General features: G+C 38.1%; 4 protein-coding genes across 4 annotated transcripts; 3 read left to right on the top strand and 1 right to left on the bottom strand.

Annotated features, from left to right (window-relative positions):
• Nucleotides 1-851: 851 nt before the first annotated feature.
• On the bottom strand, nt 852-12,332 carry atxn1l (ataxin 1-like). The gene is made up of 3 exons (XM_056743880.1): nt 12,197-12,332; nt 9,958-11,048; nt 852-7,915 (listed from the first exon to the last, which is right to left on the bottom strand). Exons 2-3 carry the CDS (start codon nt 10,927-10,929, stop codon nt 6,677-6,679), a joined length of 2,211 nt encoding a protein of 736 aa, XP_056599858.1. The 5' UTR covers nt 10,930-11,048; nt 12,197-12,332; the 3' UTR covers nt 852-6,676.
• A 1,158-nt stretch (nt 12,333-13,490) lies between these two features.
• On the top strand, nt 13,491-15,664 carry elp5 (elongator acetyltransferase complex subunit 5). Its single transcript, XM_056751180.1, has 8 exons — nt 13,491-13,747; nt 13,828-13,888; nt 13,973-14,053; nt 14,198-14,409; nt 14,513-14,688; nt 14,770-14,865; nt 15,025-15,125; nt 15,236-15,664. The coding sequence occupies exons 1-8, from the start codon at nt 13,693-13,695 to the stop codon at nt 15,342-15,344; spliced, it is 891 nt and encodes a 296-aa protein (XP_056607158.1). The 5' UTR covers nt 13,491-13,692; the 3' UTR covers nt 15,345-15,664.
• Nucleotides 15,665-15,920: 256 nt separating this feature from the next.
• Nucleotides 15,921-22,961, top strand: ctdnep1b (CTD nuclear envelope phosphatase 1b). The gene is made up of 7 exons (XM_056748863.1): nt 15,921-16,521; nt 19,069-19,135; nt 19,343-19,461; nt 19,973-20,161; nt 20,283-20,394; nt 20,902-20,986; nt 21,390-22,961. The coding sequence occupies exons 1-7, from the start codon at nt 16,408-16,410 to the stop codon at nt 21,448-21,450; spliced, it is 747 nt and encodes a 248-aa protein (XP_056604841.1). The 5' UTR covers nt 15,921-16,407; the 3' UTR covers nt 21,451-22,961.
• Nucleotides 22,962-24,325: 1,364 nt separating this feature from the next.
• gabarapb (GABA(A) receptor-associated protein b) lies at nt 24,326-26,776 on the top strand. Its single transcript, XM_056757047.1, has 4 exons — nt 24,326-24,543; nt 25,506-25,584; nt 25,882-26,000; nt 26,079-26,776. The coding sequence occupies exons 1-4, from the start codon at nt 24,454-24,456 to the stop codon at nt 26,142-26,144; spliced, it is 354 nt and encodes a 117-aa protein (XP_056613025.1). The 5' UTR covers nt 24,326-24,453; the 3' UTR covers nt 26,145-26,776.
• The last annotated feature ends 213 nt before the right edge of the window (nt 26,777-26,989 follow it).

Genomic DNA, 26,989 nt, shown 5'->3' with positions numbered 1-26,989 from the left:
ACTCCTAAACTAGTATATTCATTGATTTGAATTGCCATGTGACATGTTATGTACTAAAGAAGCGTTTTCCTTTTATACATGTTTTGTGCATATAGGTCAGTAAGCCGCCGGGCAACGGGACTTGCATGTTATAAACCACATGTTCTAGATGCATTTATGCGAGCCCGATAATTATTTGCCTATTTGTTACTCTACCTAGATATTTTCATGATGTTTACAATCTCAGAAAGGCTTAAATGAATGCAACTTAATAAGAATAGCACTGTCGTGATCTGGTCCTGTTGTGAAAGCCATGCTCTGTTATTGGGTTAACAGATTAAAGCTCATTATAAGCGCAGGAATAGTATGTGGAATAAACACTGACTTTACTGCTAAGAGTTTGCCTCTCCGTCTCTATTTTATCTATGAAAAATGTCTTCTATATAAAACAATAAAAAAAATCTGTCATTTATTGACCCTCAAGCTTATAAAACCTGTGTTTGACTCTTTCATCTGTGGAATACAAAAGATATTTTGAGAAATGTTTTTTGTGTAAATCCAACAGAAGTCAATGGGGAACAAAGTTGTTTGGTTACCAACATTCTTCAAAATGTCTTTTTGTCCTGAAATGTATGCCTTTTAGTGCATTCAAGATATACATTTTGTCAGTTCCCTGTAAATGGAACAGACAAAATGTATTGGTAAGGCTTCATAATTATGCAAAATGCAACAAAGCAATTTTCAATATAATGTTACATTGACAAAAAGGTTTTACATTTATTAGGCTGAGGAAATCTATTTTGTGACATTGTATAATGTAATGATTAAAATCTCTTATTAAACTCTGTAATTGATTTCTCATGGTCAGATGATCATGGTGTATGTTTTTTACTGACAGAATGAATTGCATTAAGAAAAACACAGACAACGTCAAGCCAGCATGTTAATATTATATAGATATAATATATATTATATTGTGTTTACTTAACAAACATGATAAATGCAATGTTTCCAAGAAGTTAGCTGTAACAATAAAAATACAATATCTTTGTGTCCTTACATAGAATTAAAACAAGAAAAAAAACGAAACAGGCCTAAGTAGTTCACAGAGAGGTACAAATATACAGTACAAATCTATTTTATTCAAAAAATGGGTACAAATAAAAAAGCAACAAAATATAGTTATTAATGCTTTGTAAAGTTCAGGTAGGTGTAGGGTAGTCTAAGGGAGCACTTTGGGTAGACAACTCTAAGGCTTTTGAGAAGAATTAATACATATTGGTACGGCCATACGATATTAAAACGTACTATACAAAGTTTATACAACCTGGATTATACTTGAGGATTGAATATTACACATACATCATTGCATATATTTTGCAGACTTTTATGCATTTGAGAAAGATGCCATCTCATTTAAAACTGGTCACACATCACATTAAAAGCAGTGTCACTTAGTGCCAAGAAGTACAATGTCAAATTCGAGTGTATATAATCGTTTCTATATAAATCAAAACATTGAAACCGTTAAAAACCTGATTTCAGCCCGTACGACTGACTCTGGCCTGCTATGCCACACGTTCTGTCTGGGTTTTACACTTATACAGAAATCATTACACCATTCATTGAGTGTATAAAGCCTTTTTTAAATTATGATATATATATCTGAAGCAATGATGCTATGTAACTCACTCAAAAACTGAGCATTGATCTTAACCCCATGCAACTTTCGCCCAGTCTCGCACTTCACAAACACGTCTGTTCAGAGTGAAATTCTCATTTTAGGTGCACTATGAACAGGGAGACTAAATGGACTTTCTAGAAACATTCCCAGGATTCAGCAGGACTCTCTGCCCAAACTATAACTACAGAGATGGAATGCTGTGTTAATAGGAAATTATCTTGTGATACCAACTGAAAATTTAGCTTCAGTTAATTTACTGACCATGCAGCATCCGCTATATTACCTTAATAGTGATGCTCAGAAAAATAAAAGTAAGTGAATCTCACAAAGAAAGTTTGGATCACGTTTCACTCCAAACTAAAAAAATCAAACGTTATTTATGTCTATTTTTAGCCATCTGATACCATTTTTTTTCTTTTTATTCTCACGTGTTTTATAAATTTGATGCTCTAAATTCATATTACTGCATGTAATAATGAATGCAATATATGCATATTCAAAATTAACATTACAATTTTTGCCCCACAATTTGTTTATTTATATAAATTGATATACTTTGGGATGAAATATGACCCATACAAGATTCTTGAGAGATTTTGGAGATTTACCCAATTATAATACCTGACACTTTCTCTAAAGAGAAACAGTACATGCATCTTCTTTCTAATCGCATGTATCATGCAAGTGAGGAGAAATTTCCTGGATTGGAATCAGGGATGTGTCAACAGTGCAAAGCAACTATTGTCATGGCTCTCTTCACTGACCAAAGCAAAATATAAATAAAACATTAAAGATTTTATAGCAAGCTTATATTGTGTCCAATGAGATACACATTATGAGCTAGTCCAAAAAAACATAATCTTACAATCCGTCAGTGCAACCCGACCCACATTAAAACCCTTACTGAGGAGTTGGCGGTCTTCCAAAAAACAACCACAACTGAAGGAGACCTTGTCTCCAGGTGAAACCTTGTGACGTTGTTGGTAGGAAAGGGGAGTCACAAGCATCATTCTATCGATGTGAACGATACTCATCTTAAGGCGTTACTGACAAGCTAATACTATACAAAAGTTAAAGATCTGTACAAACATACAAATTGTTTTGATTGTTTTACGTGATTTCGAATTTTTAAGTGACAACAAGAGCGTTTGCTGTTAACACTACAGGAGAGGGAAAATAAGTGCAGAACGTTGCGTTGCATATACGTCTATGATACGTGATTGGGTGAAGCTCAATAGAAGAACTCAGTGGACACAGGTTGTGTGGGTTAATTCGACGAACACAGCGAGAATGCTAAAAATTTAAAATGATGTTGCGCCACAAGCCGCATTGGAAAAACAAGAGGATTTGGCGAATGTGATGCTCTGTCATCCGAACTAAAAATGCTCCAACGCGCTCTTACTTTGGACAACAGATGTGGTGTCTCGTATGTGCTTTCGGAAGAATATTCAAAATAAACAAGCACCCTCAATGGGACGCAAAACACCTTCGCCAAAGGGGGCGCTGTGATTCATGCATAAAGTGAGGTAAGGACATGATTTGATTAATTTTCACATCCATACAGAGTACTGTCTATAGGAAACACAGAATAAAGCATGTGAGATATGACACGGGATGCAAAGTGAAAGATTGAACAAAGCGGCTGATGCTCGAATCACCCAGAAGAAAAAAGCGAAATAAGACCGACAGGGTGCATTTAAGACGTCGGGAAGGCACAGATGTAGCGTCGACTAATCTGTATACAGTGCACGGGACAAAGTCAACCTGCCTCTGTCACAAAGATCAAGGTTGACCCAAGACGGCTGGGTAAGGCAGTGCATTTGAAAAAGAATGAACAAGTGCACCGTTTCTGACAACAACATACAGCACCAAACAAGCAACGGTAAGCTTCAAGTTATGTGACATGGCTGCAAGATAATACGCGGATAACAAAGGTCGCCAAGCCTGTTGAAGAACATAAAGAATGATTCATGATATAGAAGTTTCTTGAAACTGAGTTCTGTGAACAGACCGCAGACAAACTGAACAAGGAGCAATGGAAAAACCAAATTCATCTTGCATCGATCACGCATAGGTGTCTGTCTGAGTCTCTACTGCATAGCTCACTTGAAATCTTTCAGGTATTTAAGGGGAAATATTGCTCATATTAAGTCGAATACTTTTACTTAAGAATGGCAATGGTTTTGTACTGCTTTTCACTTGTATAACATTTTGACATTTCAGCTCTCCTGTCTATGTGTGAGTAAAATACTACATAAGACGTAAGTGGACAGCACGGTCCACGGTGAACAGAACAACAAGGATTGGCCCAACGTGAAGGCTATAAAGAGCTCCAAAGTGCCACAGAAATGTTCAGGAAGAAAATGGAATGAATGTGAACTAGATCTAAGACCAAACTATAAACAGCATGAAAGTGGGAGCTCTTTATAGAAGGATTGGGATGTCTCCAAACAAAATACCATGACTTACCTCACAAAACCACATTACAGGTGTTCATCATATTCTTTGTAAATGCTAAGAACGTATGGATTTAAACCAAAGAAAGAGACAAAACCAAATACTGCTTTGGCTGGAACACGCATTGCGATTTTGTCATCAGTCTGAAGAGAACTTCATGTCAGAGGTCTGCAATAATTGAGGTCCATGCAGTTTGGAGTAAATTTAAAAACCAACTAGTCGAACACTAATGCTACATTTATTCAAATAGATATTATCTCTTACCCAAAAGAACCTTCTCTAAAAAAAATTAAAGTCGATCCTGCCAAACAACTGCCAATACACAAAAATGCAGGTGTACAGAATCCGTCCCAAAGAGGAAATAAAAACGTCAAATCAGACAAGTAGAAACACCGAGAAACTAAGATAAGGAACTCCTGTGATCTGCGATAGAAAAATTGGGAATGTCAGGCTCTTTTGGAATGCTGTTTGAAATAAAACATGGTTTTCCTAACATTTAATATTTGGTCTAATTGCACTTAAGTCGCGATTTCATCCATTTGAAGACGTTCAGTAACTGCGACAGACTTAAACTGCAGCATTTGTAAACAGTGTGAACCTTGCCTGTCAGTTTCTCTCGAGCCAAAAACCACAGAATACACAAACAAAAACTCACAACCATTACATTATTAAAGAATAAAAACACATCATAGTCGATTCCCGGTAACAGGTCAGTGTGAATGGTGAACGTATCTGTGCAATTCGAAACCTGCAGAAGTTTAAACAAACCACTCATGGGAAATATTGCAGAGGAGATCTAATGAAATACTGTACAATAATACACAAAATCACAGAAAGCAATGAAAAGACCTTATAAACTTCAGCACAGATTTGAAATGAATAAATTCTTTTGAAGAAGAGCTCATTTAAGACAAACGTACAGTATCTTAACCAGGCGTGATGTGAAAGTTTTCAATGTTAAAACTGAAAGTAAATATAGAGCGCTGCGTCAAAAAAAACTGCCAATCATATTCAATGTTTCATCTACTGTGAATATTTCACCATGTGTGAATTTCTTTTTTATGTAAGGGACCAAAATCCATATGTAAAGAATAAAAACAGATCCATAACTCTGAGCTACCGATCTTTGAGTCTTTAAGAAAAACGTGTGCTTTTATATTACTTATCTCTGAAGACACAACTGGTCACAAATAAAAATGTTTAACGTCATTTCGAAATCATCACATGCGTCCTGTGGTAACTGTTTGAATCACAAAGGAAAACTGCGTCATACAAAACCAAGAGAAGTGCAAGACAAGGTTAAAAACATCTCTACTTAACCACCCTGTACAGGATATAAAAAAAACATGAAAATGTGTAAAAACCCAGCCTTGTCTTCTGAAACTATTGCTTTGTTTGGTAACTGAGCCGGGTTCGTCAACACCCAACAGCAGTGCGTCTACACCGCTTCCAAAGGGACGACTTCATTTCAACCTGCACGCTTCCACTTCCACATGAACAGGCCATTCGCAAGGAGCTACAACCTGTTCGGCATTTGGTCTTAGCTTCGCGAGCAGGGGGGTTTGGGCGGGCGCCACATGTTATCTTCAGAAAATGCAGGAGATAAAAAGTTAATAATTAGAATGAAGGATGCTTCCAACCCGTGAGGTAATATCGACAGACTGTTTTCTAGGCTGGTAATGATCAATCCAACGGGTTAAAGCTGGAATGCAAAAAGAAATCCTTACAGACGAATAAAAAAGCGCGATGTTGTGCAGCGTGCACTTGTGACACGGGCGCTGGATTTCATCTGAAAATGAAGAAATTTTGGATACCGATTGTAAAAATAAGATTGTTGGATCGATTGATTGATGTGACGGCGGTGGTTAACTGTTCTCATACTCTAGAATGGAGTTCTCTGCAGAAGCACCCTGAGTAAAAGCAGGGACAGGGGGATAGTGTAGGAAAGTGACGACAAACACGCCTCTGGAAAGAGAGAGACGTGTTAAAATGCAATAAAACTGTTCACGTTTTAAGGTCTTAGCAAATAAAAGTCGGGCAGAGAATCTATGGAAATAGTCGATGTTAAAAGAAGCCTGCCATTTTTAACCAAAAAAAGATCCTCTGGGATTTGTTCCCGTTTGTTTTAAATATCTATTTATTACTGAGCAAAGGCTTGTCAAGATTCTATGGCTGTATCCCCTGGCCTTTCTTTAAAAAAATACAGAAGAACTGCCTGGCGTTAGTGACCGCTGCCAAACGTAATATTTCACCCACAGGAACGCGCAGACGACGTAGGCTTTGGTACGCGATTTACTGGATAAAGCTGCCCATGCAGATCATTGCAGATGCTGTGACTATGACCTGGCACACAACCATTCTCTGCTTAAGACCAGAAGCAAAGAAACACAGAAAAGGGGGCGGCAAAGGGAATATATTCCAATATGTGCAAAATCTCAAACATTCTGAGGCTACATTCTCTCCTCCACGCTGCCTATTTTGCATCCTTAGACCCGACGCCGACACGTCGCTCCCATACACAATCTCATGCTTTCGTGTTTGCTGCTATGGCTGTTGCTACTTCCCAGCGTTGGAGCGCCCTTCGATGGACAGTTTGACCTCCTGAGAGATAAAGGATGGGCGGGAGGAGCCAGAGGTGGCAGCTGAGGCTAGATTCCCCTCCTCGTTCTTCATGTTGTATCTTTGGATGCCGGGGGCAGACCAGCGCCTCTGGGACGCCCCTAAGGAAGAGGCCCCACCCTCAGTGTGCAAATAATAATTGCTCTGGCTTCGAGTGTGCTCCGCCGAAGTCCTGTTAGGTCTGGGCGGCACGTCGCCGTGTCTCGAAGCGCAGACGTGCATGGGCTCCTCCTTGTCTCTCTCCCTGTGGATGCGTTCCATCTTCAGTTGGCTTTGTGGCCGTGTGTGTTGGGGGGCAGGGGGACCCATTGGCTGAGGTGGGACCCCTGACGTGGAGTTGGCTTTGGTGGGAGTTCTGGCCTGCGCCTGCAGTTGCGGTTTCTGTTGCGACACCGTTTGCTGCTGCAGCGTGACGGACACGCAAACATCGCCCACTTGCAAATGGTGGCAGGTGAGACCGTACAGCTGTGCAGTCCGCTCGGGGCAACACGACGACCAGCCCTGTCCGAATACGAAAAAAGGATGTTCAGGGGGTACATCTATAGTCACTTTGCTCTGTTGTTCCCCTACATTAAATTGCAGGGCCACTAAACCAGGCCGCTGCTGACTGGAGCGGATGTCCACCACCATGCTCGAGTCGATCTTCAGCCCGCCGCTCATTTCCGCACTGCGCACAAAGTCCTGAGTCTGCAGATCTTCCACACGTTTCAACTCCCCCGTAGCCAGCTGGATGATGGCGCCCTTCATAAAGTGCGACGGCCCGTTGGGCGCGAGCACGGGTGCTTGAGGATGAGTTCCGGCAGGTGAGGCGGGAAGATGCTGTGAAGGCTCCGTCACCGCTGCTGTTTCCTCGGCGACTTTCGCATACGTTGCTGGAGAAGCGACAACAGCGGGGGCCGCCACGTCATTCGCTTGACTCGGGTAATGCTGCTGTTGGTATTGATGGTAGTCCAGGGGCACCAGAACAGGCTGCCCATTGGCCAAAATCACAGCGTGGTGTTGTTGAACAATCTGCGGCTGATGAGCTCTGGATTCAGCAGGATTTGATGCATATGCTGTTCTCGCTTCACTTTGAGTCTCTCTACCCCTCTGGGACAGGTTCAGGGGGACATGCGATGACTCCTTCCGACTCGTTCCGTGACATGGAGAGGACAGTCGTCCGACCACCTGCTGGACCTACAAGGAAAACCAAGTTGACGTGTCATTAGGTGTCTCGTGAGCTGTACCATAACAAGAAAGTTAAGCCACAGTAGACACTCCAGAGGGTAAATCAAAAAAATCAAATCAAAGCAGGAACCTGGTGGTTTCTCAATCCAAACACACCCGAACTACAGCTAATAAAGGAAGGAAGTGGTGTAAGTGATGCTGACGCAGAAGAATTGCCACAAAAAGGGCAAAACTCCGCAAATACTTTAATGATGAGGCAAACTGACAGGAATATTCAGCTGCTGTACGGAGTATCTAAAAAATTCAGTTAGCAGTGGCCTTAACTTTAAAAATGTACATCTTTGCTCTTTATTAAAAATATATTTTAGCTACATTTAAAAAACATGTATTCATGTTGAGCAGTTGTGCTTCAAATGTAAACTGACGCTCAACTTTGAGAACACTTTAAAGATGCTTGGCAAAAAAAATACAAACAGATGTGCAGAACTTATTGAGTCCCAGTAGAATGACTGCTTAAGTTAAAAAAAAGAATGAATGAATCGACAAAATATTAAAAACTGATAATACTGTGCACAACATATGTTTTCCAGAGTTTTGTTTTTCTATGCATGTTTTTTATAGTAGGCTAAAACGCATTCAATCTTATATTGTAACGTATGTCCTTTCACCAAATCATTTTGTCAGATAAATATTAATACATAAACCCATTTTAGTTTTCTTCATTTAGTACTATAGCACTAATGTTTTGGTGGTTTATTGGACGGAGGCATTAAACGCAAAACTGTATAAATATCTATGACCTCCGAACATCATTTCTGCCCCTTGAAACCTAGCAGGGAAAAGAATTTGCAAAAATGGTTGTGTAATATTGATCTCTATTTGAATGTATAGAGAAATATAAAAAAATACACCACTCAATAAGAGACCACTCAAAATTATTTTCACATTTTCCTGAATTGTTCTTCATAGGAATGTGTTTAGGTTAAAAAAAACATTCTTGTCTCACTATTTAAATTATTGACAACATTACAGCCAAATAAAAAAATATAAATTAAATGCATTGTTTGCAGACCACAAATACAGAAAAAAAACATAATGCTTTTACATGCATTTTGCATACATGCAAAGGACAGTTCACCCCCAAATAAAAACTCTGTCATTATTTACTCACCATCAAGTTGTTCCTGATCTGTTTATATTTCTTTGTTCTAATGATCACAGAGAAAGATATTTGGAAGAATGATTGTAACCAAACAGTTCTTGGCCACCATTGATAACCATAGTAGGAAAAATTACAATAGTAGTCAGAAGTGCTCCAAAACCATTTACATTCTTCAAAATATCTTCTTTTGTGTTCAGAAGAAGTAAGAAATTGACTAATAAAATGTTCCTACTATGGTAGTCAATAGTGGCTCAGAACTGTTTGATTTAGAAGCATCCTTAAGTATTTTCATGTCTTTCACGTTGGTGTTAGGTGACTTTAACTTCTGAGGTTTGCTTTCATTGATATTCAACAGACACTGAAATGAAATGGGTGCAATACATGCAGAAATGGTCATTAAAGACAAATTAAGAGTGGTCCCTTAATTTTTTGGCCTTGTGATTTACAAAAGGTAAAAAGTTACATTTAGGATTGTTTGCAGTGCATTTAATCTTAATCATAAATGAATGTCACATATTTAATTACCTGCATCTCATAATACAATTATTCGAAAAATGTTGCTTTAAAGTTTTAAATAGAGTGTCACAGCCAAATACTACCAAAACTTCACCATACTGAAAGGATTTCCTGACTTTCTTAAGCGGTCTCATGTTCTCCGAACCTGTTTACAAGTCTCACATTTCACTCTTCATTTATAAATACAGCCTGTATTTATCATTGATAATCAGATAACGTTCAGGACCACATAAACCCTACATTTTATACTGACTTTAAAAGCACATTATTCTTTGCTAACCTTTCATCAGATATATGGTTCGTTGTGTCTTATAATTTTTCTCTTGAGTCTGCAACCGTATCAGAACATAACAAATGATACAGTAATCCATACCTCAAGATCTATGTCCGGTGTGCTGCGCTGGCCTGGTGAGATCCTCCCCTCCTGTCTGCGGCTTTTCAAGGTCTTGTCCTGCGACTCAAGCGCAGGAGCTACGTGCAGCAGTCGTGCATTTCTGGCAAAATAAACTGCATCTTGATGGGTCTCTCGATGTTCTCGGTCACCTCCGTTCACCTCCCGTTCCTGCTCCAGTGGGCTGCTGTGCATATCTCTTTGAGGTTGAAGGCCCCTGACGGCAGGATGGTACAATACGTTCACTCCTCTAGGGCTGAGCTCGGCGGCCAGCATCCCTACAGTACCAAGCTGCGTTTGCGCAGCCGCCTGTTCAGAAGGGAGCATCAGAGGAACTCCGGCGGATACAGCCAGTTTGGTGTACGCGTGAGACGGTACCTGCTGCTGCGGTGAGGAGGAGACCACTCCTTCCTGAATAACCGACTGGTACGGTACGAGATGGGAAACAGAGTGGGGCTGTGGAATGGCAAACCCGTAGGGGACTGCCGCCGCGTATGGAGAACTGACAAACTGCAAAGACGAATGAGGGATCGGGTTGTAGCCAAGCGGAGGGTAAGAAACGCTAGGAACGGTGTAAGCAGGAGAAATGTGGCTGAGAACGGGGTGCAAGCTGGTTGGGGAATAGGTCCCGGTTGGAAGGGCTACTTTATAAAGCATATTGTACTGGTCCAAGGAAAGCCCCACGAGACCCTCAGAACCCTCCACTCCGTAATGCATGCTGGGCTGACCGCGCATCCACTCGCCACCCCCGCTCTGAGCTTCTCCGCTTGCTCCAGAACTTTGTGAAGATGGGCCCTCTTCTCCTCCACCGCCCCCCATGCCACTTCCTCCCGCCCCACTGTTGATGCTACTGCTGTTGTTGTTGGTGGTGGTTGTGGTGGAACTGTTGTTGACTGGGAGGTCCCGTTTCTTGGGAGGGAGGCACTCCTGGTTGCGCTCGTGGACAGGCTTCATGGCGATAGGTAATGGGCGTTGTTACTGAACAGGGAAAGGGACAAAGCCAGACAGCCGCAGAAATAGCACCACTGGAATGAGTTCTGAGAACCTCCCGCTGGCCTCTTCCATCACCTTACCTAAGATCAAAAGGAAATGGCATTTCACAGAGTTATACTAGCAGAATTATATCCAAAATAATTAGAGAAAAATAATAAGAGAGAGATACCTCTATATTGCATTATGCAATGCAGCATAAGATATAATACAGATGGAGATATCAATAAGCTTGCCGGTTGGCCTAAAAACACTGGCCAAAAATCTATGCACTTACAACTTTGTCACACAAAATACATATCATGTATTTTACAATAAACATTATAATCAATTCTTGAGCAAACCTGTGGAAAATGTGTTAATTTATTGAACACTACCCAAAACATATAAAATTATGGTCTTAATGTCTGTGTTGTACCACCACTACTTTATACTTAAAAAAAAATGTTTACGCAAATTACAAAATAAAAGTATCACGACCAACATCATTGAAGGGTTAAAAATCAGTCCATAAAGACAGTAAAAACAACAAAATTAAGACAAAAGGAGGAAACAGGAATTTTTCCAAAATAACTGTGTTGATCTGATATTAACCAAACACGGTTTATTTAGTAGCGGGAAAGAAAATAAAGGAGCAGACATCCCCTTTAAAATAGTAAACTTGACAGGGAAATTTCACAAAAAGAAAATTGCCGTCAATTTAATAGGCAAAAAAAGAGACACTTAGTACACTACAAGGCAAAACTACACCCCTTGACATTAAACGGCTTAACATTAAATTGATATAAACAGAAGAAAAATACACCACTTAGCACTAATGTGATTTACTTTATGACACAATATGATTCAAAAGCTCCGATGTTTCAAAACGTGTGAGTAATGACATTTCGCCAATGTGAAACGAGTAACGTTAGCTAAAGTAACTTTATGTGATGTTTCATTAACACTCTTAAAGCGTTAGCCGTGTGCTGCTATTAAACACTGTAAATTCATTAGCCTGAAACTGTGTTTAAGACATTTACAACTACATTGTGTAAAGCTGTTTGGTGCAGTTGTGTGGTTTTATTTAAATAAACTCGTACTCGTGTTTTAAAATAGATAAGGGGGAGTAAATCAAATGCTGCGATTTACGCCGGACATATTAACGCCGCCCGCCGCTAACGGGCTAATCGCCCCACCCGCACACTTAAACACCAGCTTATTCACGCGCACACACGACAAAAACACTCACCTCCGCATATCATCGTGTAGAGGATGTACAAAAAAACAGACTCTTGGTGGAGTTCGTGTGATTAATCGACGGTAAACTGAGGGCTGATGGTGATATCTGCCCATTCCAGAGGCCAGCAGACTGAAGCGCATCGGCGCTCGCTGATGACGTCTGTGAGTGAGACTCAACGCGCCGCTGCGCAGACTGATCAGCATACGACATCAAAGTACCGCGAGAGGGATTTGAAAGTAGTGCTATGTAATAGCTCTCGCGGTATTTTAAGTTTACATGTCGATTGGTCTGCGCAGCGCCAAGTGAAGTCGCACACCAATAATACTCTTTCTATTGCTGGTCAGTTTAATTTCTATGTTGTTTGTCTCCTATATTTTCAATTAAATGCTTTATAAAACATTACACTGTCTTTGAAGAAACAGCAAAAATCAAAGGTTTCGTTTCGGTTATGAGAAAACCTATTATTCTGTTTAAAATATGCAATTTATCCTATAGGGAAATTATTTTGAAATGCTTAGATTTCTTACTTTGATACACATATGTGTGCTGTTGGCATACAGTGCTATGTTGTAATACTAATAGCTTAAGAAAAAAGCGATGAAATAGGCCAAATCCTTTAATTTTCTGCTTTTAATAATTTTTTACTGATAATGCTTGGACCAACCCTTGTGGGATCATGACAGTGCAAAAAAAGAGAACACTGATGATTTTATAATTCTGAGATGTATTGCTTAACCAGTATGTTACACAAGGAAAACATAAAGAGTTTATTGATCTTTTTTAACACTACACAAATCTAGTTTGACTTCCGTTATAGTTTCTCGGCTACTCCAGGCTCTTGATGAATAATCTAATTTTACGTCACTTAAAAACGTCGGCAAAATTATCAAATGTTAATGTAGATATAAAACACGTGACAATTTCCAAATTGACATTTTAGAGATGAGTCCTGAGAGCTACCTTGCCATTAAAACCTTCATTTTTTAATATTTAACTGCTAGAAAATCTATTTTACATCTGACACACATTTTCTAAACGTCATATTGTATATTTCGTATTGTATTGGCTTCATTATAAGATGCTAGAACAAAATAAGCATTGCCGAAGTGACAATCCTACCCATAAACCCAGGCTGACTCCCAAGAATTGAACTTTATATTTAAAACAGCTATGAGCTCCCACGCCATGTATCGGAAGGGGGCAGTATTTCAACTTTTAACCTTGCGAACAGCTATTGGAAGGAAACAAAGAAGAACAGGAGCGTCGTTTGATTGGCCGCTTGTATTTGTGGGAAATTGAGTTTCTCTTAGGTCAGAGGCATGGAAAAGCTGCGTTTATAATATGATGCCTGTGTATCACCAAAACTTTGATTTGACACTTGTCTCTTCAAACGTTGACACGATTTAATCAAGCCGCGAGTTTTGTGAGGTACAGATTGTGGATGGCAAAATAAATTATTTATTTTAACGAGAAGCTATTTAGCTGTTAGCATCCACTGAAAAGCCATGCTGTTAAATATTGTACACGGAACAGAGTCTGGGGGCTTCATAGTTGTTGAAGGTAACCGTATACGTTTCTTAATATCAACTAATTTAATAAACTTAATAAAAACTGTCCATAACGGATGTTGATTCTTATAGATACTGTCAAATACTCCGGTCGGGAAATCTTGAAGTGTTTTATTAATGCTGCTTTAAAAAGGCAAGTCCTTATGTAAAACACTGCATTATGTTCGGTTGGTTTTCCTGAATATTTATCTATAGCATTTCCTTTCGTCATTTAAAGGGGCGAGGACGTGCATGTGTTGGGATTCGAGACCTCTGAGGCAGAATTGCGTGCTGGCTTAGACAGCAGCTGTGTGCAAAAGTGAGTAAATCTTGATTCTTCACCTTTTTTTCACTTGACCATTTTTCCACCGCAGAAAGGTCTTTAGTTGAAAACCACTGTCATGGTGAACTGTTTGCTGTCTCTTGCATATCTAATTCTTCTTATCTGTTTTTGTGTTCTAAGGATTCATTTCCATAAGGGTCATCCTGATCCCCTTGGCTGGACTTGCAAATCCTCAGTCACGGTTCACCAGTTCACTACTCGTGACATCACTCAGCTTGTCCAAAACGTACCCCATACCAAAGCGTCAGTGCTTATAGTTGACTCTCTCTCATTCGTTTTAAGGCATCATCAACCTGTTGTCATCTGTCAGAGACTTCAAGAGCTCAAGAAAGGTGAAAGGATGACCCCAGAAACTCTTTTATATTGGCGTACTTGGTCTCTTTTCACTAGTTGAGTTGTATTGTTGATCTTTATTCCTTTTCCATTGGCCACCAGTTGGAGTTGTAAAAACAATTGTTGGCCTCCTGCATTCAGATTTGCATTTGCAAGGCGTTGTAAAGAGTGTTTGCCACTTAGCCAATGCTGTTATCTCTGTGGCACCTGCAAACAATGAGCACTGTGGTATGGCTAAGACCACAAGACGAACAAAGTCAGGCAAACTTATGCAAGAGGTGAGACGCGAATCTACATAAATTATTTAAATGATTGTTCTATGAACTTCTTTGAAGAATTTGTTTGGTGTGTATAACTAGGAAGAGTACTTTGATGTGTCAGAAGATGCAGCCCTCTCTGTACAGACACGAACCCATCAACCTGGGCATGTACAGATAGAGCCAGACAAACCTAAGGTGAGCAAATTTTGCTTGAACTTTTGCCACAGTTTATATACAGTTGATCATAGTCGGTCTCTGGGTATATAAATATTGCCATATATGTTTATTTTTTATTTCTTCTGTTTCCATATTTAAATGATGTCAACTGCTTATGTGTGTCTGTGGTATGAGCAGGCTGACCCAACATCAAACTTGACCTTTAATCTTCGCCTGTCTAAAAAGGAAAAGGAAGCCAAGGAGAAAGTGGCACTGCCATTTGTATTTAGCCAGGAAAAGTAAGAGATTTCTAAAAAAAACATTGCAAATTTAAAGTTCGAAATGATGAATTGCTATTTGCTGAAATGCTCTTGATGTTTAAAATTTGTTTTGTTTTACTAACTCGCAGAAAGTCAGCTCTCCTGAGGCCGACCCCTGGCTCTGGAAGGATCACGTACGAGCCTGATGCTTATGATGACTTGGATGAGGAGGATCCAGATGATGATCTTGATGTGTAAATTAGGCCGGCTCAGATCCTTGTGTGACGGTGCCATATGTCAGCTAAATTTCATGGCACGCAGGACATTTCTTTAAATCATGATTTATTGTATATTTTAAAATGGTCATGATACCAGAATAGGATGACCATGTTTGTGATGAGGGGTATGAAATGATGAAGCATTGTTCTTAAGCATACAATGGTTTGGAGTTTTAACCCCAGTATCATATCTTTCATTAGAAATATTTCTATAGAGTTCTATAGAAATCCTAAGTTGTTTTCATGGTTATCTTCACTTAATTTAAAAAACTTGTAAAATGTTTCACCTTAAATAAAAAATATTTTTATAAGTAAAAAAACTGTGTGCCGTTATTTTAAAAGTAGTTATTTATTATTTTATGATCGATAACATGACGTGATTCACAAAGCTTCTGTGAAATAATGTAGTTATATGTTACAATTTATACTTTTAGTAACATAAAACATACCAACACAGCGGAAACAAACGTGTATAAGAATGAAACATATTTCTCCACGGCCACGTGAACACAAACTTTACTCCCCTCCCCGGAAGTGACGACACAGAAACGATGGCGGCTCGTACTGCTCTACCGTATTGGCTTTAAACTGTTGTGAGCGGTAAGAATTCGCACGCGTTTTCTTTCAGAAGCTTTTCTAAAGCGCCAGGAAAGCTCGCAGTGATCTTAATTTCGCAGGAGAGTGGCGGTCTCACTTATTTTGGCCATTGTGAGAGCGAATACATTTATCCGACACTCCAGCGGTAACGTTACATTTAACGTTAGCCAGTCGGATTGACCATCTTATTAGCCAACGATCGTTTGAAGGCTTAACCGACCTGGAAATCTCGAAGCACCTCTCTGAAGACGAAGTGATATTTTACACGCGCACTTTTTAATCTCTGCACTTTTAGACCCTCCTAGACGTTTATTTTTAACCGGTGTTCGGGACGCTCTCCGGCGTGTGAAGTTGTGAATGTTCGGCGGGATCTTGTTTCTACAGGTGTGTGTATAGTGCTCGTTGTTGTGTTGTTGTATAAAACACGCCCCACGGACTCTGGTGTGATGGTTGACATGCTAAAGACTCGCCAGTGTCTGCTCGGTGTACGCACTTTTCTCGGCGTCACTTCCAGAATATGGAGCTTCTTCTTATACATCCTCAGGAAACATATAAGAACGGTGAGTGTGACCTCAAAGTTTGGACTGCTTTACTTTTCGAAAGTGAAACTTTTGGATTGACATGCGCACTGAACTGTCATGCAGGTGTATGAAGGCGAGCAGACACGTGCCTATGCTGTCAAAACCAGGTCTTGTAATGATGACAGATTTTAGATGAGTTTTTAATAAATATCTGCAGATGTTTATAAGTCTGCATTATTTTTTATTCTGCGAAAACTAATTCACTGTAGATGTATGTCTGTCAAATATTTTGGTTGGTAATAATAGCATATATATATATATATATAGTAAAGTACAAAGACTCACTGATCACATGGCATATGTTACCCCTCGCAAACAAAGCAGGTTTAACTCTCAAGACCTGTCTTTTTGGGCTTTAAGATGTAATTTATTTCATATTAAAGCAATAATGTAATATACAAGTAGGATAACCCGGGAAGGTCGTTGTATTCCTCAACTAGCTAATGAAGGAGTCACATGCATCAGCTCAGTGCATGTAAACACTTGGCCTATGAAAACAGGCTATAATCCCCCTGTGCACAACAGGGTTTGGTAAACCAGTTGTATAATAATCTCTAAATTGGTCTATAGTATGCAATTATGAAAGTATTTCTTGAATGGGGTGTTGATTTAAGTGGCAAAGTAGTGAGCGCTTCATTTGACTTGCGGGTGGGTCTGGACCCAGTGTGAATGCATTCTTATGCCGTCCTTTTCAAAGTCACCCTGCAAGTTTTTCTGGGCTGTGCTCTTCTATGTTCCGCTGACACTTCTGGACAGCTGGTTGAACTAAAGATAGCTCAGAAGAGAGGGATTTGGAGAAAGAGAGGAAGAGTATCCATATTGTGAGTTTGTGGGCTAAGGCGGAGGGGTCTCAGACCGCTTAAGGGGAAGTGATATGAGTTTAAGCTCACTGTAATATCGGTCTGTGAGTTGGGTGTACACCTGCTTGTTTTCGTTAACTATTAACTGTTTTTGTGCAATGCTTCAGTTTCAGTTAGTTATATTGTGAGTAAAATCCTCAAAATGAAGCAATTGCCTGTTATCGAACCATGAACAAGTTGTTCTCAATCTTTCAGAACTGACTAGTGAACTACTTGTGTTGTCAGTAGTCGATTTTTAGCTACAGAATATTCACGTGTTATACAGCTTTTAGGTGATGTGTTCAATAACAAAGAATGTCTCAAAGAATGTGGCTTCTGAATAAGTCAGATTTATAAATGTAATGTGTAATAATAGTTCATGAGAAATAAGTCTGTATAATTTCGACTTCATAACGTAGACATATATTTGTTATATTCCTATTTTGTTAATGAATGGTTTATAAAATATTGTAAGAGTACGAGGTGGATATCCGCCACCAGTGTGGGCCAGATTAAAAGTAATACAGCAGTTGTGTGATTTTGCGATGTGTTTTCATAGTTAAATTAGTGGAATGTTCTTTTTGTTACAGATAAATGCTTATTGACTGTAAATTGCTGCTAATTATTATTTTTTCTGTATTTTCGGTTGATGTCTCTAACGTAGAGACACCCATGGTGGTCTAATATGCATTCTATTGTAGTATTAAAAACAATTTGAGAAAATCTCTTCTGTGATTGTTTTTTTATGTGCTAAAGTATTGTTTTACTTTCATTTCTCCTCATCTGTTCTTTTCTTTCCTTGTCCATAAAACGACACCATTTTTACATGTCTCTTAATCGTTTAAGGGCTTATTTGTGTTTCATGATTATTCGTTTACGAAAGGTGATGAGCATGTTGAATTGCGCAAAAGTGTATCCGTTTGAACCACCTGGTTAATATGATCTTGTGTTTAATTATCATGTATTTTGTTATATCTTCGAGCTAAAAAAAAACATTTAAGCAATATATAATATATAATATAAACACAAATGTAAATAAACTGCTGAAAATATGCTCAATATTAATGCTTCGTATTTAAATTCTATAAATTGAACCTATGGACAATATAAAGCACTGTCAATTTAAGAACAAAGCAAGGTCAATGTTAATGTTACATTAGCTGTAATTAACAACATGTTTAATTATACATTAAAGGCGGCTGAGACTGTTTTGCGGGCTGTGCGTGATATTCTGTCCTGTGGGCTCATGGGATATAGAAGCATCTCAAGTATCCGTCGTTGAGTGCTTCAGAATCTGGGCGTAACTATTAAGCCATCCGGGAATTTCTTGCCTACTCTTTTAGGAATACTGACGATTGGGACATACTACTCTGTTCAAGTTTTGTTTTCTCCTACTTCATAGTATGTAAGTATGCGTATACATGTTATCAGGCGCAACATTAGTACACGCATTAACAAAACTTGCGAGAAATAGTCCAACCCCCAGGTATTTCTCGCCTAATCTTTTACAAATACTGACGATTCGGACATACTATTCGTTCGCTTACTGCGTTTGCCTACTATGTAGTAAGAAAGTATGGCATTTCGGATGCAGCCAATGTCTTCGGGTATATATTGCACGTGTTGTGCAAATGGTGTACTAACTACTAAGGTGACTGTTTCTTGTTTTCTTTCCTTCCTGTTCTAGATAATCCAGTATCAAACTGTACGGTATGACGTTTTGCCATTGTCACCCATCTCCAGAAATAGACTAAGTGAGTATTTCTCGTTTTCTCATTAAATAAATTCTATTTATGTATCAAACAGCTATTTCCGTGCCCAAACTGAGCCCGGATTGTCGTTGACTGTTTAAGTGCTGTGCACTTGTGGCTTTTGTGGCTGTGAAGTGTTGGGTGTGTTTGTGTATTGCATGTGCAGATTTTGTCATGTGTTAATGCCTCTAATGTTTTGTTTTTCTTCAGACAACGTGAAGCGAAAGATCTTAGTTTTAGATCTTGACGAGACACTGATCCATTCTCATCACGATGGAGTTCTTAGACCAACAGTACGGCCCGGCACACCGCCAGATTTTATCCTCAAAGTAAGAAAATACATTTTTTAAATAGAGAGTGAAGTGAACATAATATGCATTATTTTAAATGCCATGTAAGACAATATCAGGAATGTATTGAATGGTGATTTTAAGCCTGGAAAGTCTGTAATATATGTATAAGGTGCTTACAATTCCTTTTGTCAGTATAAGTGGTTTTATAGAAGTTACATATTTGGATATTTTATGATAGTCAGGAAAAATCCTAAATGACAAACCCATAAAATAATGTTGAATTTACAAACTGTATATGTCAGAGATTAAATTGACCAAAAATGTTAATCTAAATCAGATTTTGGAGGTTAGCTCCCAGATTCTGAATACAGTCAATATTTCAACTTTCTATTATTTCACACACCCAGTGGCCTAAAGGATGGTTTTATAGATTGGTGCTTGAACAGAAATGGGAAATATAATGCAATATTGTGTAGTTTGCAATCTTGTCTTGTAATTCTGATGCGCTTTTGGAAAATTAGAAAATGTGTCCTTTTCTTTTTTTCAGGTGGTAATAGACAAACACCCTGTCAGATTTTTTGTACATAAAAGGCCGCATGTTGACTTTTTCTTGGAGGTGGTCAGTCAGTGGTATGAGTTAGTTGTGTTCACTGCTAGTATGGAGATCTATGGCTCTGCAGTAGCTGATAAACTGGACAACAACAAGGGAATCTTGAAAAGAAGATACTACAGACAGGTAACCATGTCTTCAGTCAAGTTATTCGTAAAAGCTTTTTGCCATTTGTAAAGTACAGAAACACAGACATCATTAAAGAATGCATTTTATAAAAAAATTCATTTGTGTCTTTCTTTTGCAGCACTGTACACTGGATTCAGGAAGTTATATTAAAGATCTGTCTGTTGTACACAATGACTTATCAAGTGTAGTTATTCTTGACAACTCGCCAGGTGCTTATCGAAGTCATCCAGGTAAGAAAATAACAATCCTACACTATAGTCTGTAGTGTTTGTCTGTGGTCTATCTAAGGATTAAGCTATGTACAAGCAGCGTGGCCCAGCTGGTCTCTCAGCATGATGTCTCTGAGCATTTTTTAAAGGAACATTTTTTTATAAAACATTATGATTTTGCTAAGTTTTGTAAAAGTAAGAATTTGGAATGTGTGTGTATATATATATATATATATATATATATATGTATATTTTTAAAGGAAACTTTGTGTTGTGGTTGGTTCATCAAGTATAGCATGGGATTTAAAAAAAAAAGATGTCTTGGTAATCATCAAAATGTTATAATTCACTCTGCCTGTAAAATAACTTTGGCTGGTGTCATTATATTTCTACCCTTCCCCAATAAGCACTTAAAGACCACATTTAAAATCAAGTGTCACTCTGTCTTTTCTGTAAATGCAAACATTGTTTCATCTGTACTATTTAATTGTTTTTTATGTTGAATTTTTCTTCTCTTTTGACCCACAGATAATGCAATACCTATAAAGTCATGGTTTAGTGACCCTAGCGACACAGCACTTCTTAACCTTCTTCCCATGCTAGATGCACTAAGGTAAAGATCAAGAAGTTACCAAACAAAGTTTTCATGGTATACACTCAAAGTTGCTGTATGTCATTATTTAGAGGATCTATGCACAGAAATGCAATATAATACACAAAACTATGTCTTCAGAGATGTATAAAGACCTAACATAATGAAGCGTAATGTTTTTATTACCTAAGAATGAGTTATTTCTATCTACACACCCTGCGGGTCCCCTTACAGTAGCCCTAAACAGACAAACTGCTCTACAGAGCGTGTTTTGTAAATAAGATATCTCCTTCGGCAAAAGAGCGAAAAATCTTAGCCCTATGTCAGCCGCCGTAGTGCTCCTCCAGGGGGGCATGTTGGTTGCAATTTTCATACACTGGACCTTTTAACTTGCAGCACCATTTTCATATGTTTCTCTCTTCAGATTCACCGCAGATGTTCGATCGGTCCTAAGCAGAAATCTCCACCAGCATCGACTTTGGTGATCAGCTGACTGAGGGATTTCTTAAGCTTTTTTTCATATAACTTTCTCTTCGAACGCTTCCGTATGTGAGATCTGCCTGTTCCGTCTCCTTCAAGACTGACTCATCACTTCTGAGAAAATCCCTTATTTAAGGGGTATCAGTAATGGGATGGTCTCTAAACCTGATTGGAGAGACAAACATTGAGGCATCGGGAAGTCATTTTTGGCTAGATTTCGAAATGGAGTTTCTCTGCCTTACCGACCTATGCTGATTTTGTGCGTGAGTTAACATTTGTGGAATGTGTGTAAGAGGATGCCTGCTGTTTTCCTCTTTAAATATTTCATGGAGTCGTTGGTTATCGAGGCAAGAAAAATCCATGTTCTCAAGACGGCTTCTTCAAGCCCAGCTTCAGACATCATACCTCACTTCTAAAGGTGGTTTAAAAAGAGTGGCTAATGAAGGCCACTCTGCACATCTAGTAGAGTTCACTGGAATCACTATCGATGAAAAGGATCCCGACAGCGGAGTAGATTTCAGGATTATTTTAATTGTATATGTTTTTGAGGTACAGTCTTGGAAGACATGGGTTTTAATGACTTGTGTGGTAGACCTATCCCTATTTGGATGTGGGGGGAAATTGTTGTAAACTTTTCTCCATGATCTGCTGCAAATTCTTGCGTTTTATTCCTCTTTTATTCTCGGCCCGTAAATGAACTAATCATGTTTATCAGGGAGGATAATGAGTGTTAAAAGCAAAATGAAAGATTTAAAGATATTCTGCTCAAATTCTTCTCTTACAGAATGTATATGGTTGATCTCTGAAGTTCTACCACGCGGAAGCCTTTTTACAAATGTTATTTTTTTCTTTTCTGAAAATGTAAGGATGATAAGACTTGAATTTATAAAACTTGTACGTGATTGTATTGAAAAGTTGACTGAGCAAACAAACACACTTTTTTTTACTTAAGGGATAGTTCATCCAAAAATGAATAGTCTGTCATCTTTTACTCACTCTTAGTTTGTTTCAAATCTGTATAAATTAATTTGTTCTGATGAACACAGAGAAAGATATTTGAAAGAATTATAGTAATTTTCTGTTCTGGGACATCATCCATTACCATAGTAGGAAAGAAATATTGTATTTTTTTGTTCAGTTGAACACAATGAGATATTTTGAAGAATTAAGGACAACAGATTTTTCCTCCACCTTTGACCACCATTTAATTCTTCCTACTATGGTAGTCAATGATGTCCCAGAACTAAAAATGACTAACATTCTTCCAGATATCTTTCTCTTGCGTTCATCATTTATACAGGTATGAAATTAAATGAGAGTGAGCAAATGATGAAAGAATTTTCATTTTTTTGAGGGACTTTCACTTTAAGGCCTTGTTGGTTTCTCTGTGCACTTGTCAGATAATGTCAGTACTATTCTCATACATTTAACACTTGTTAAGTCTCAAGGCAGCTTCCTGGGACACAAGTCCAGAGACCTGTGGACGTTACTAATAAAAACGTGTCACTCTCATAAACTGTGGGTTCATTTGTTATTTTTTATCTTTGTTGTGGTAAGAAAGTTGTTGCAAGTATTTTTTTCTGCATTATTTGCTGGTTGCCCAAAAAGAGAGGTTTCATTGTTATATAGTGACTAAATATTTTTTATAATAGTGACACATATTTGGTCATATATTTGGTAACTCTATAATCGCTGTCTATTAGGTGTCTAACTACTATGCCCTTACATTAAACCGTACTACAGTGTACATACTTGGTTATAAAAATTTGATTGTAATTACACTTTTGACCTTAAAGTGATAGATCACACCAAAATGAAAATTCTATCATCATTCAATCATGTCATTTCATACCTGTATAAATTACTTTGATATTTGGAAGAATGTTATTAATTGTCAATTCTGTGACATCATTGACTGCCATAGGAAAAATGAAATGGTAGTCAAAGGTGACCCAGAACTGTTTGTTTTCCTAAATTATCTCACTTTGTGTTCAACAGAACAAAAAAGATTCGATATTTGACTGAAAATGGCTAACATTCTTACAAATATCTTTCTTTGTGTTTAACAGAACAAAGATATTTATATATGTTTGAAACAACCTGAGGTTGAGTAAATGATGAAAGAAATTAAAATGTTGAGTGAAGTAACCCTTTAAACCCATCCAGAACAACATGTATTTGCACAGAAAGCACAATGCAGCAAATGGAATTTTCTATGTGAGTACCCGGTATTTAGACACCTAATATCCTGTTTAACCAAACGTTTAAATACCACATCACCGTTACGTCACCATAAACTTGCATTGACTTCTTAGGGGTCTCACTTTATCCGACCGGCTGTGTCTTATGTCAACAGCTCTGCCATATCAGAGACTGCCCTATAAAACACATGTGAACAGGAAACGGTTTCACGTCTCAATGGATTTCTACAGGCATGAAAACGTCATCGAATGATAGCTCTATTCACGTATTGTTAAATTGTTAAAACTCAATCTTGTTAAGAATTGAAATCGGTTTGTAAATATAACAGTTGCAGTGATTTTGTTCCAGAATGAAACGCAGCTCATCTTTCACTTGTATGTGATTAACGGACATTCTTGCCCTTTCCAATATGGCGGCACTGTTGCAACGATGCGGCTCTGTCACAAACCGGAAGTGTAAAAAAACGATCATATGACTAACCTGAGCTCTGCCCTGGCGTTTCTATGTATCACCGAAAAAATAGTCCCCGCTCACATGCACACCGCAGCTAGATACTGACAAATTCACGTGTCAACAACAAACAAGTAGTGTCATTTTCTAACGGGTTTTTTTATGTGTGGTTTCCAGCAATGTACATGTTTTGGTTTGATATTTATATATAAACACGTAACGTAAATAAAGTGCAACGGTATTAATGCGCCACGGAGGGGAAAAACACAGCTGCGTGTGGAGCACGCTAGATTACATCTCTGTGTTTGTACAGGACGTTTATATATCTATAATATTTCCTGGTTCTTTTAGCAACCATGAAGTTTCAATACAAAGAAGAGCATCCTTTTGAGAAGAGACGATCAGAGGGAGAGAAAATTAGGAAGAAGTATCCAGACAGGGTTCCCGTAAGTCGCTTTGTATCGCGTGCGATGTGTAAACATAGCGTTAAAACTCAACAACAAAACACACTAACGCTAACGCTACAACTTGAAACCGGTGATGTCTGCGTTTTTTTGTTAATTTGTGATAAAATAGATATTATATTTAATCTATTAACCTTAGTTACAGTAACAAAAACAGCTTTCGAATACGAGGTGCGAAACTGTCGAAGGCCTTGTTGATCTCTCTGGCTAAGAGATAAACATTAAACTATTTGTCATGTCATGTTAGTAATTTAATATTGAAGCGCACATATATCACTTATTTATATTTAATCTGCTTTGAAATAATATAACGGAAAATCAGGTAGGTGTGGTGTTTTTTATTATTGTCTCATCAGATTTGATCCAAAGTACCGTTATTTGTGACGTCTGTACTATTATTTTGGTATATATGGCGTCAAAATAGTTTGGAGTATGATATTGTGTTCATGGTGTATCTTAAAATAGCCAAGAATGTCATATACAGTCAACGTGTTTACGTTCCCAAAGGAAAACAACAAACCAGTGAAATAAAATGATAATATCTGCTTTGCAACTAATGTTAGCTTGATCTATTAACATAGAGTAGGAAATATATTAAAACCAAATTTGTAAACATGGCTTCACTTAAGTATAAAAATGGTATTTTGATCAAGCATTTACATAAATGTATTAATTTATGTCAGGACAAAACTGATTTGAAAATGTCATCTTTTTGACCAGTGGATTAATTGTTTTGTACCATTATCTTGTTCCTCATTTGCATCCTCATTATTAAAAATAGAACCGCTTTTCTCAGATCCTCTTTGCTCAGGGGTGAAAATCACCCATGAAATGTGTGAATTTTACCATGAGGGAAATCAACTGTATCAGTTTCATCTGTCACCACTGTACAGTACCATTCCTACTGTGAACAATAAGACCATATGTTCTTGTTTGTGTGTTAGGTCATTGTGGAAAAAGCCCCTAAAGCTAGAATAGGTGACCTAGACAAGAAGAAATACCTCGTCCCCTCTGACTTAACAGGTAAGTTCCTTTACAAGGATCCACAGAATTAGAATGTAAAATAAATGCTTTCCTGTAGCTCTGTGGTAAGTGCATGGCGTTAGCAACGCCAAGGTCATGGGTTCAATCCCAAGGATTGCACATACTCAAATGTGCAGAATCATGCAATGAAAGTCGCTTTGAATAAAAGTGCTGCCAAATGCATCAATTTAAATGTAAAATGCAATGTTACCGGAAAAAGTTTTGTAGTGAGCATTTTTATGTTAGCGCATTATAAGACATTTTTATTCATTTTGTATTTATGTTTGATATTTTAAGTGGGCCAGTTTTACTTTCTCATTCGAAAACGAATCCACCTAAGAGCCGAGGATGCGCTCTTCTTCTTCGTAAACAACGTCATTCCCCCAACCTCTGCCACAATGGGTCAGCTATACCAGGTATTTTGCTCGCTCTTTTATTTCGATGTTTTGTACATATATGTCATATAGTTAATCTTACATTTATTTCACACACAGGAACACCATGAAGAAGACTTCTTCCTTTACATCGCCTACAGTGATGAGAGCGTGTATGGAGAATAAAGCCAAAGGGAAATAAACTGCACTCCTTTCTTCCTTTTGAAACAATATATAGACATGTTGGCAGCCTAAAGTTTTCAGAACTGAAGTATCAGATGCAGTTCTGCTTTCATTGTATCGTACATCTATGTCTGGGATTCCATTTTGGTGTGTAATACAAATGATAAAAATATATTAGGTCATCACACAATGGTATCAGAATACATTGACAATTTAATTTAGCCATTAATAATGATAAATGCACGGTAGTTTCCCCATTTGAAAAATGTCCATTGGATATGCAGTGGTTTTCATGTATAATGCACAGACCATTCCGGGTAATCTTATTTCATATATTTCTGACTGTAAAATTATTTTTTGTTCATTCTTGAGGACTTGTAACTAGCATGTACAGTCAAATACTAGCTGGCCAGTCCGCTGAAAAATCAAGATGTGTGTTCTGTTTTCAACAAATTCTAATATGCTGTTACGTTGAATTAATTTTCTGATTGTATTTAGAGATTAGGTTGTTTGATTTTTGTTTAAGTTGTTGATCTCAAGTGCAAGTTTTATTTGCAGTTTTTTTTAAATCTTGTTATATCCTCCTTTGTTTCTGGTACCCTTGATGCAGATCATATAAACCAGACATACACCAACTTTGTCTGCTGTCGTTTTGCTTCAAACATCTCAGGTTGTTGTGCTCAATGTGATTGCCTTTAGTCTTATACACACATCTCTGTAACATGTCAATATTTAATATGTACAAATCAATTGTGTTTTGCATAAACGATATACATAATCGCAGGCTAATGGCATGTCAGGTGACGTGCTTGAACGGATTTTATTGGACAAATGTTAATTCTATCGCC

This window comes from Triplophysa dalaica, chromosome 1, assembly GCF_015846415.1.
Source record: "Triplophysa dalaica isolate WHDGS20190420 chromosome 1, ASM1584641v1, whole genome shotgun sequence".
Taxonomy (NCBI): Eukaryota; Metazoa; Chordata; class Actinopteri; order Cypriniformes; family Nemacheilidae; genus Triplophysa; species Triplophysa dalaica.
The sequence above is the reverse complement of the archived record's forward strand: the minus strand, read 5'-3'. Positions and strand labels throughout refer to the sequence as shown.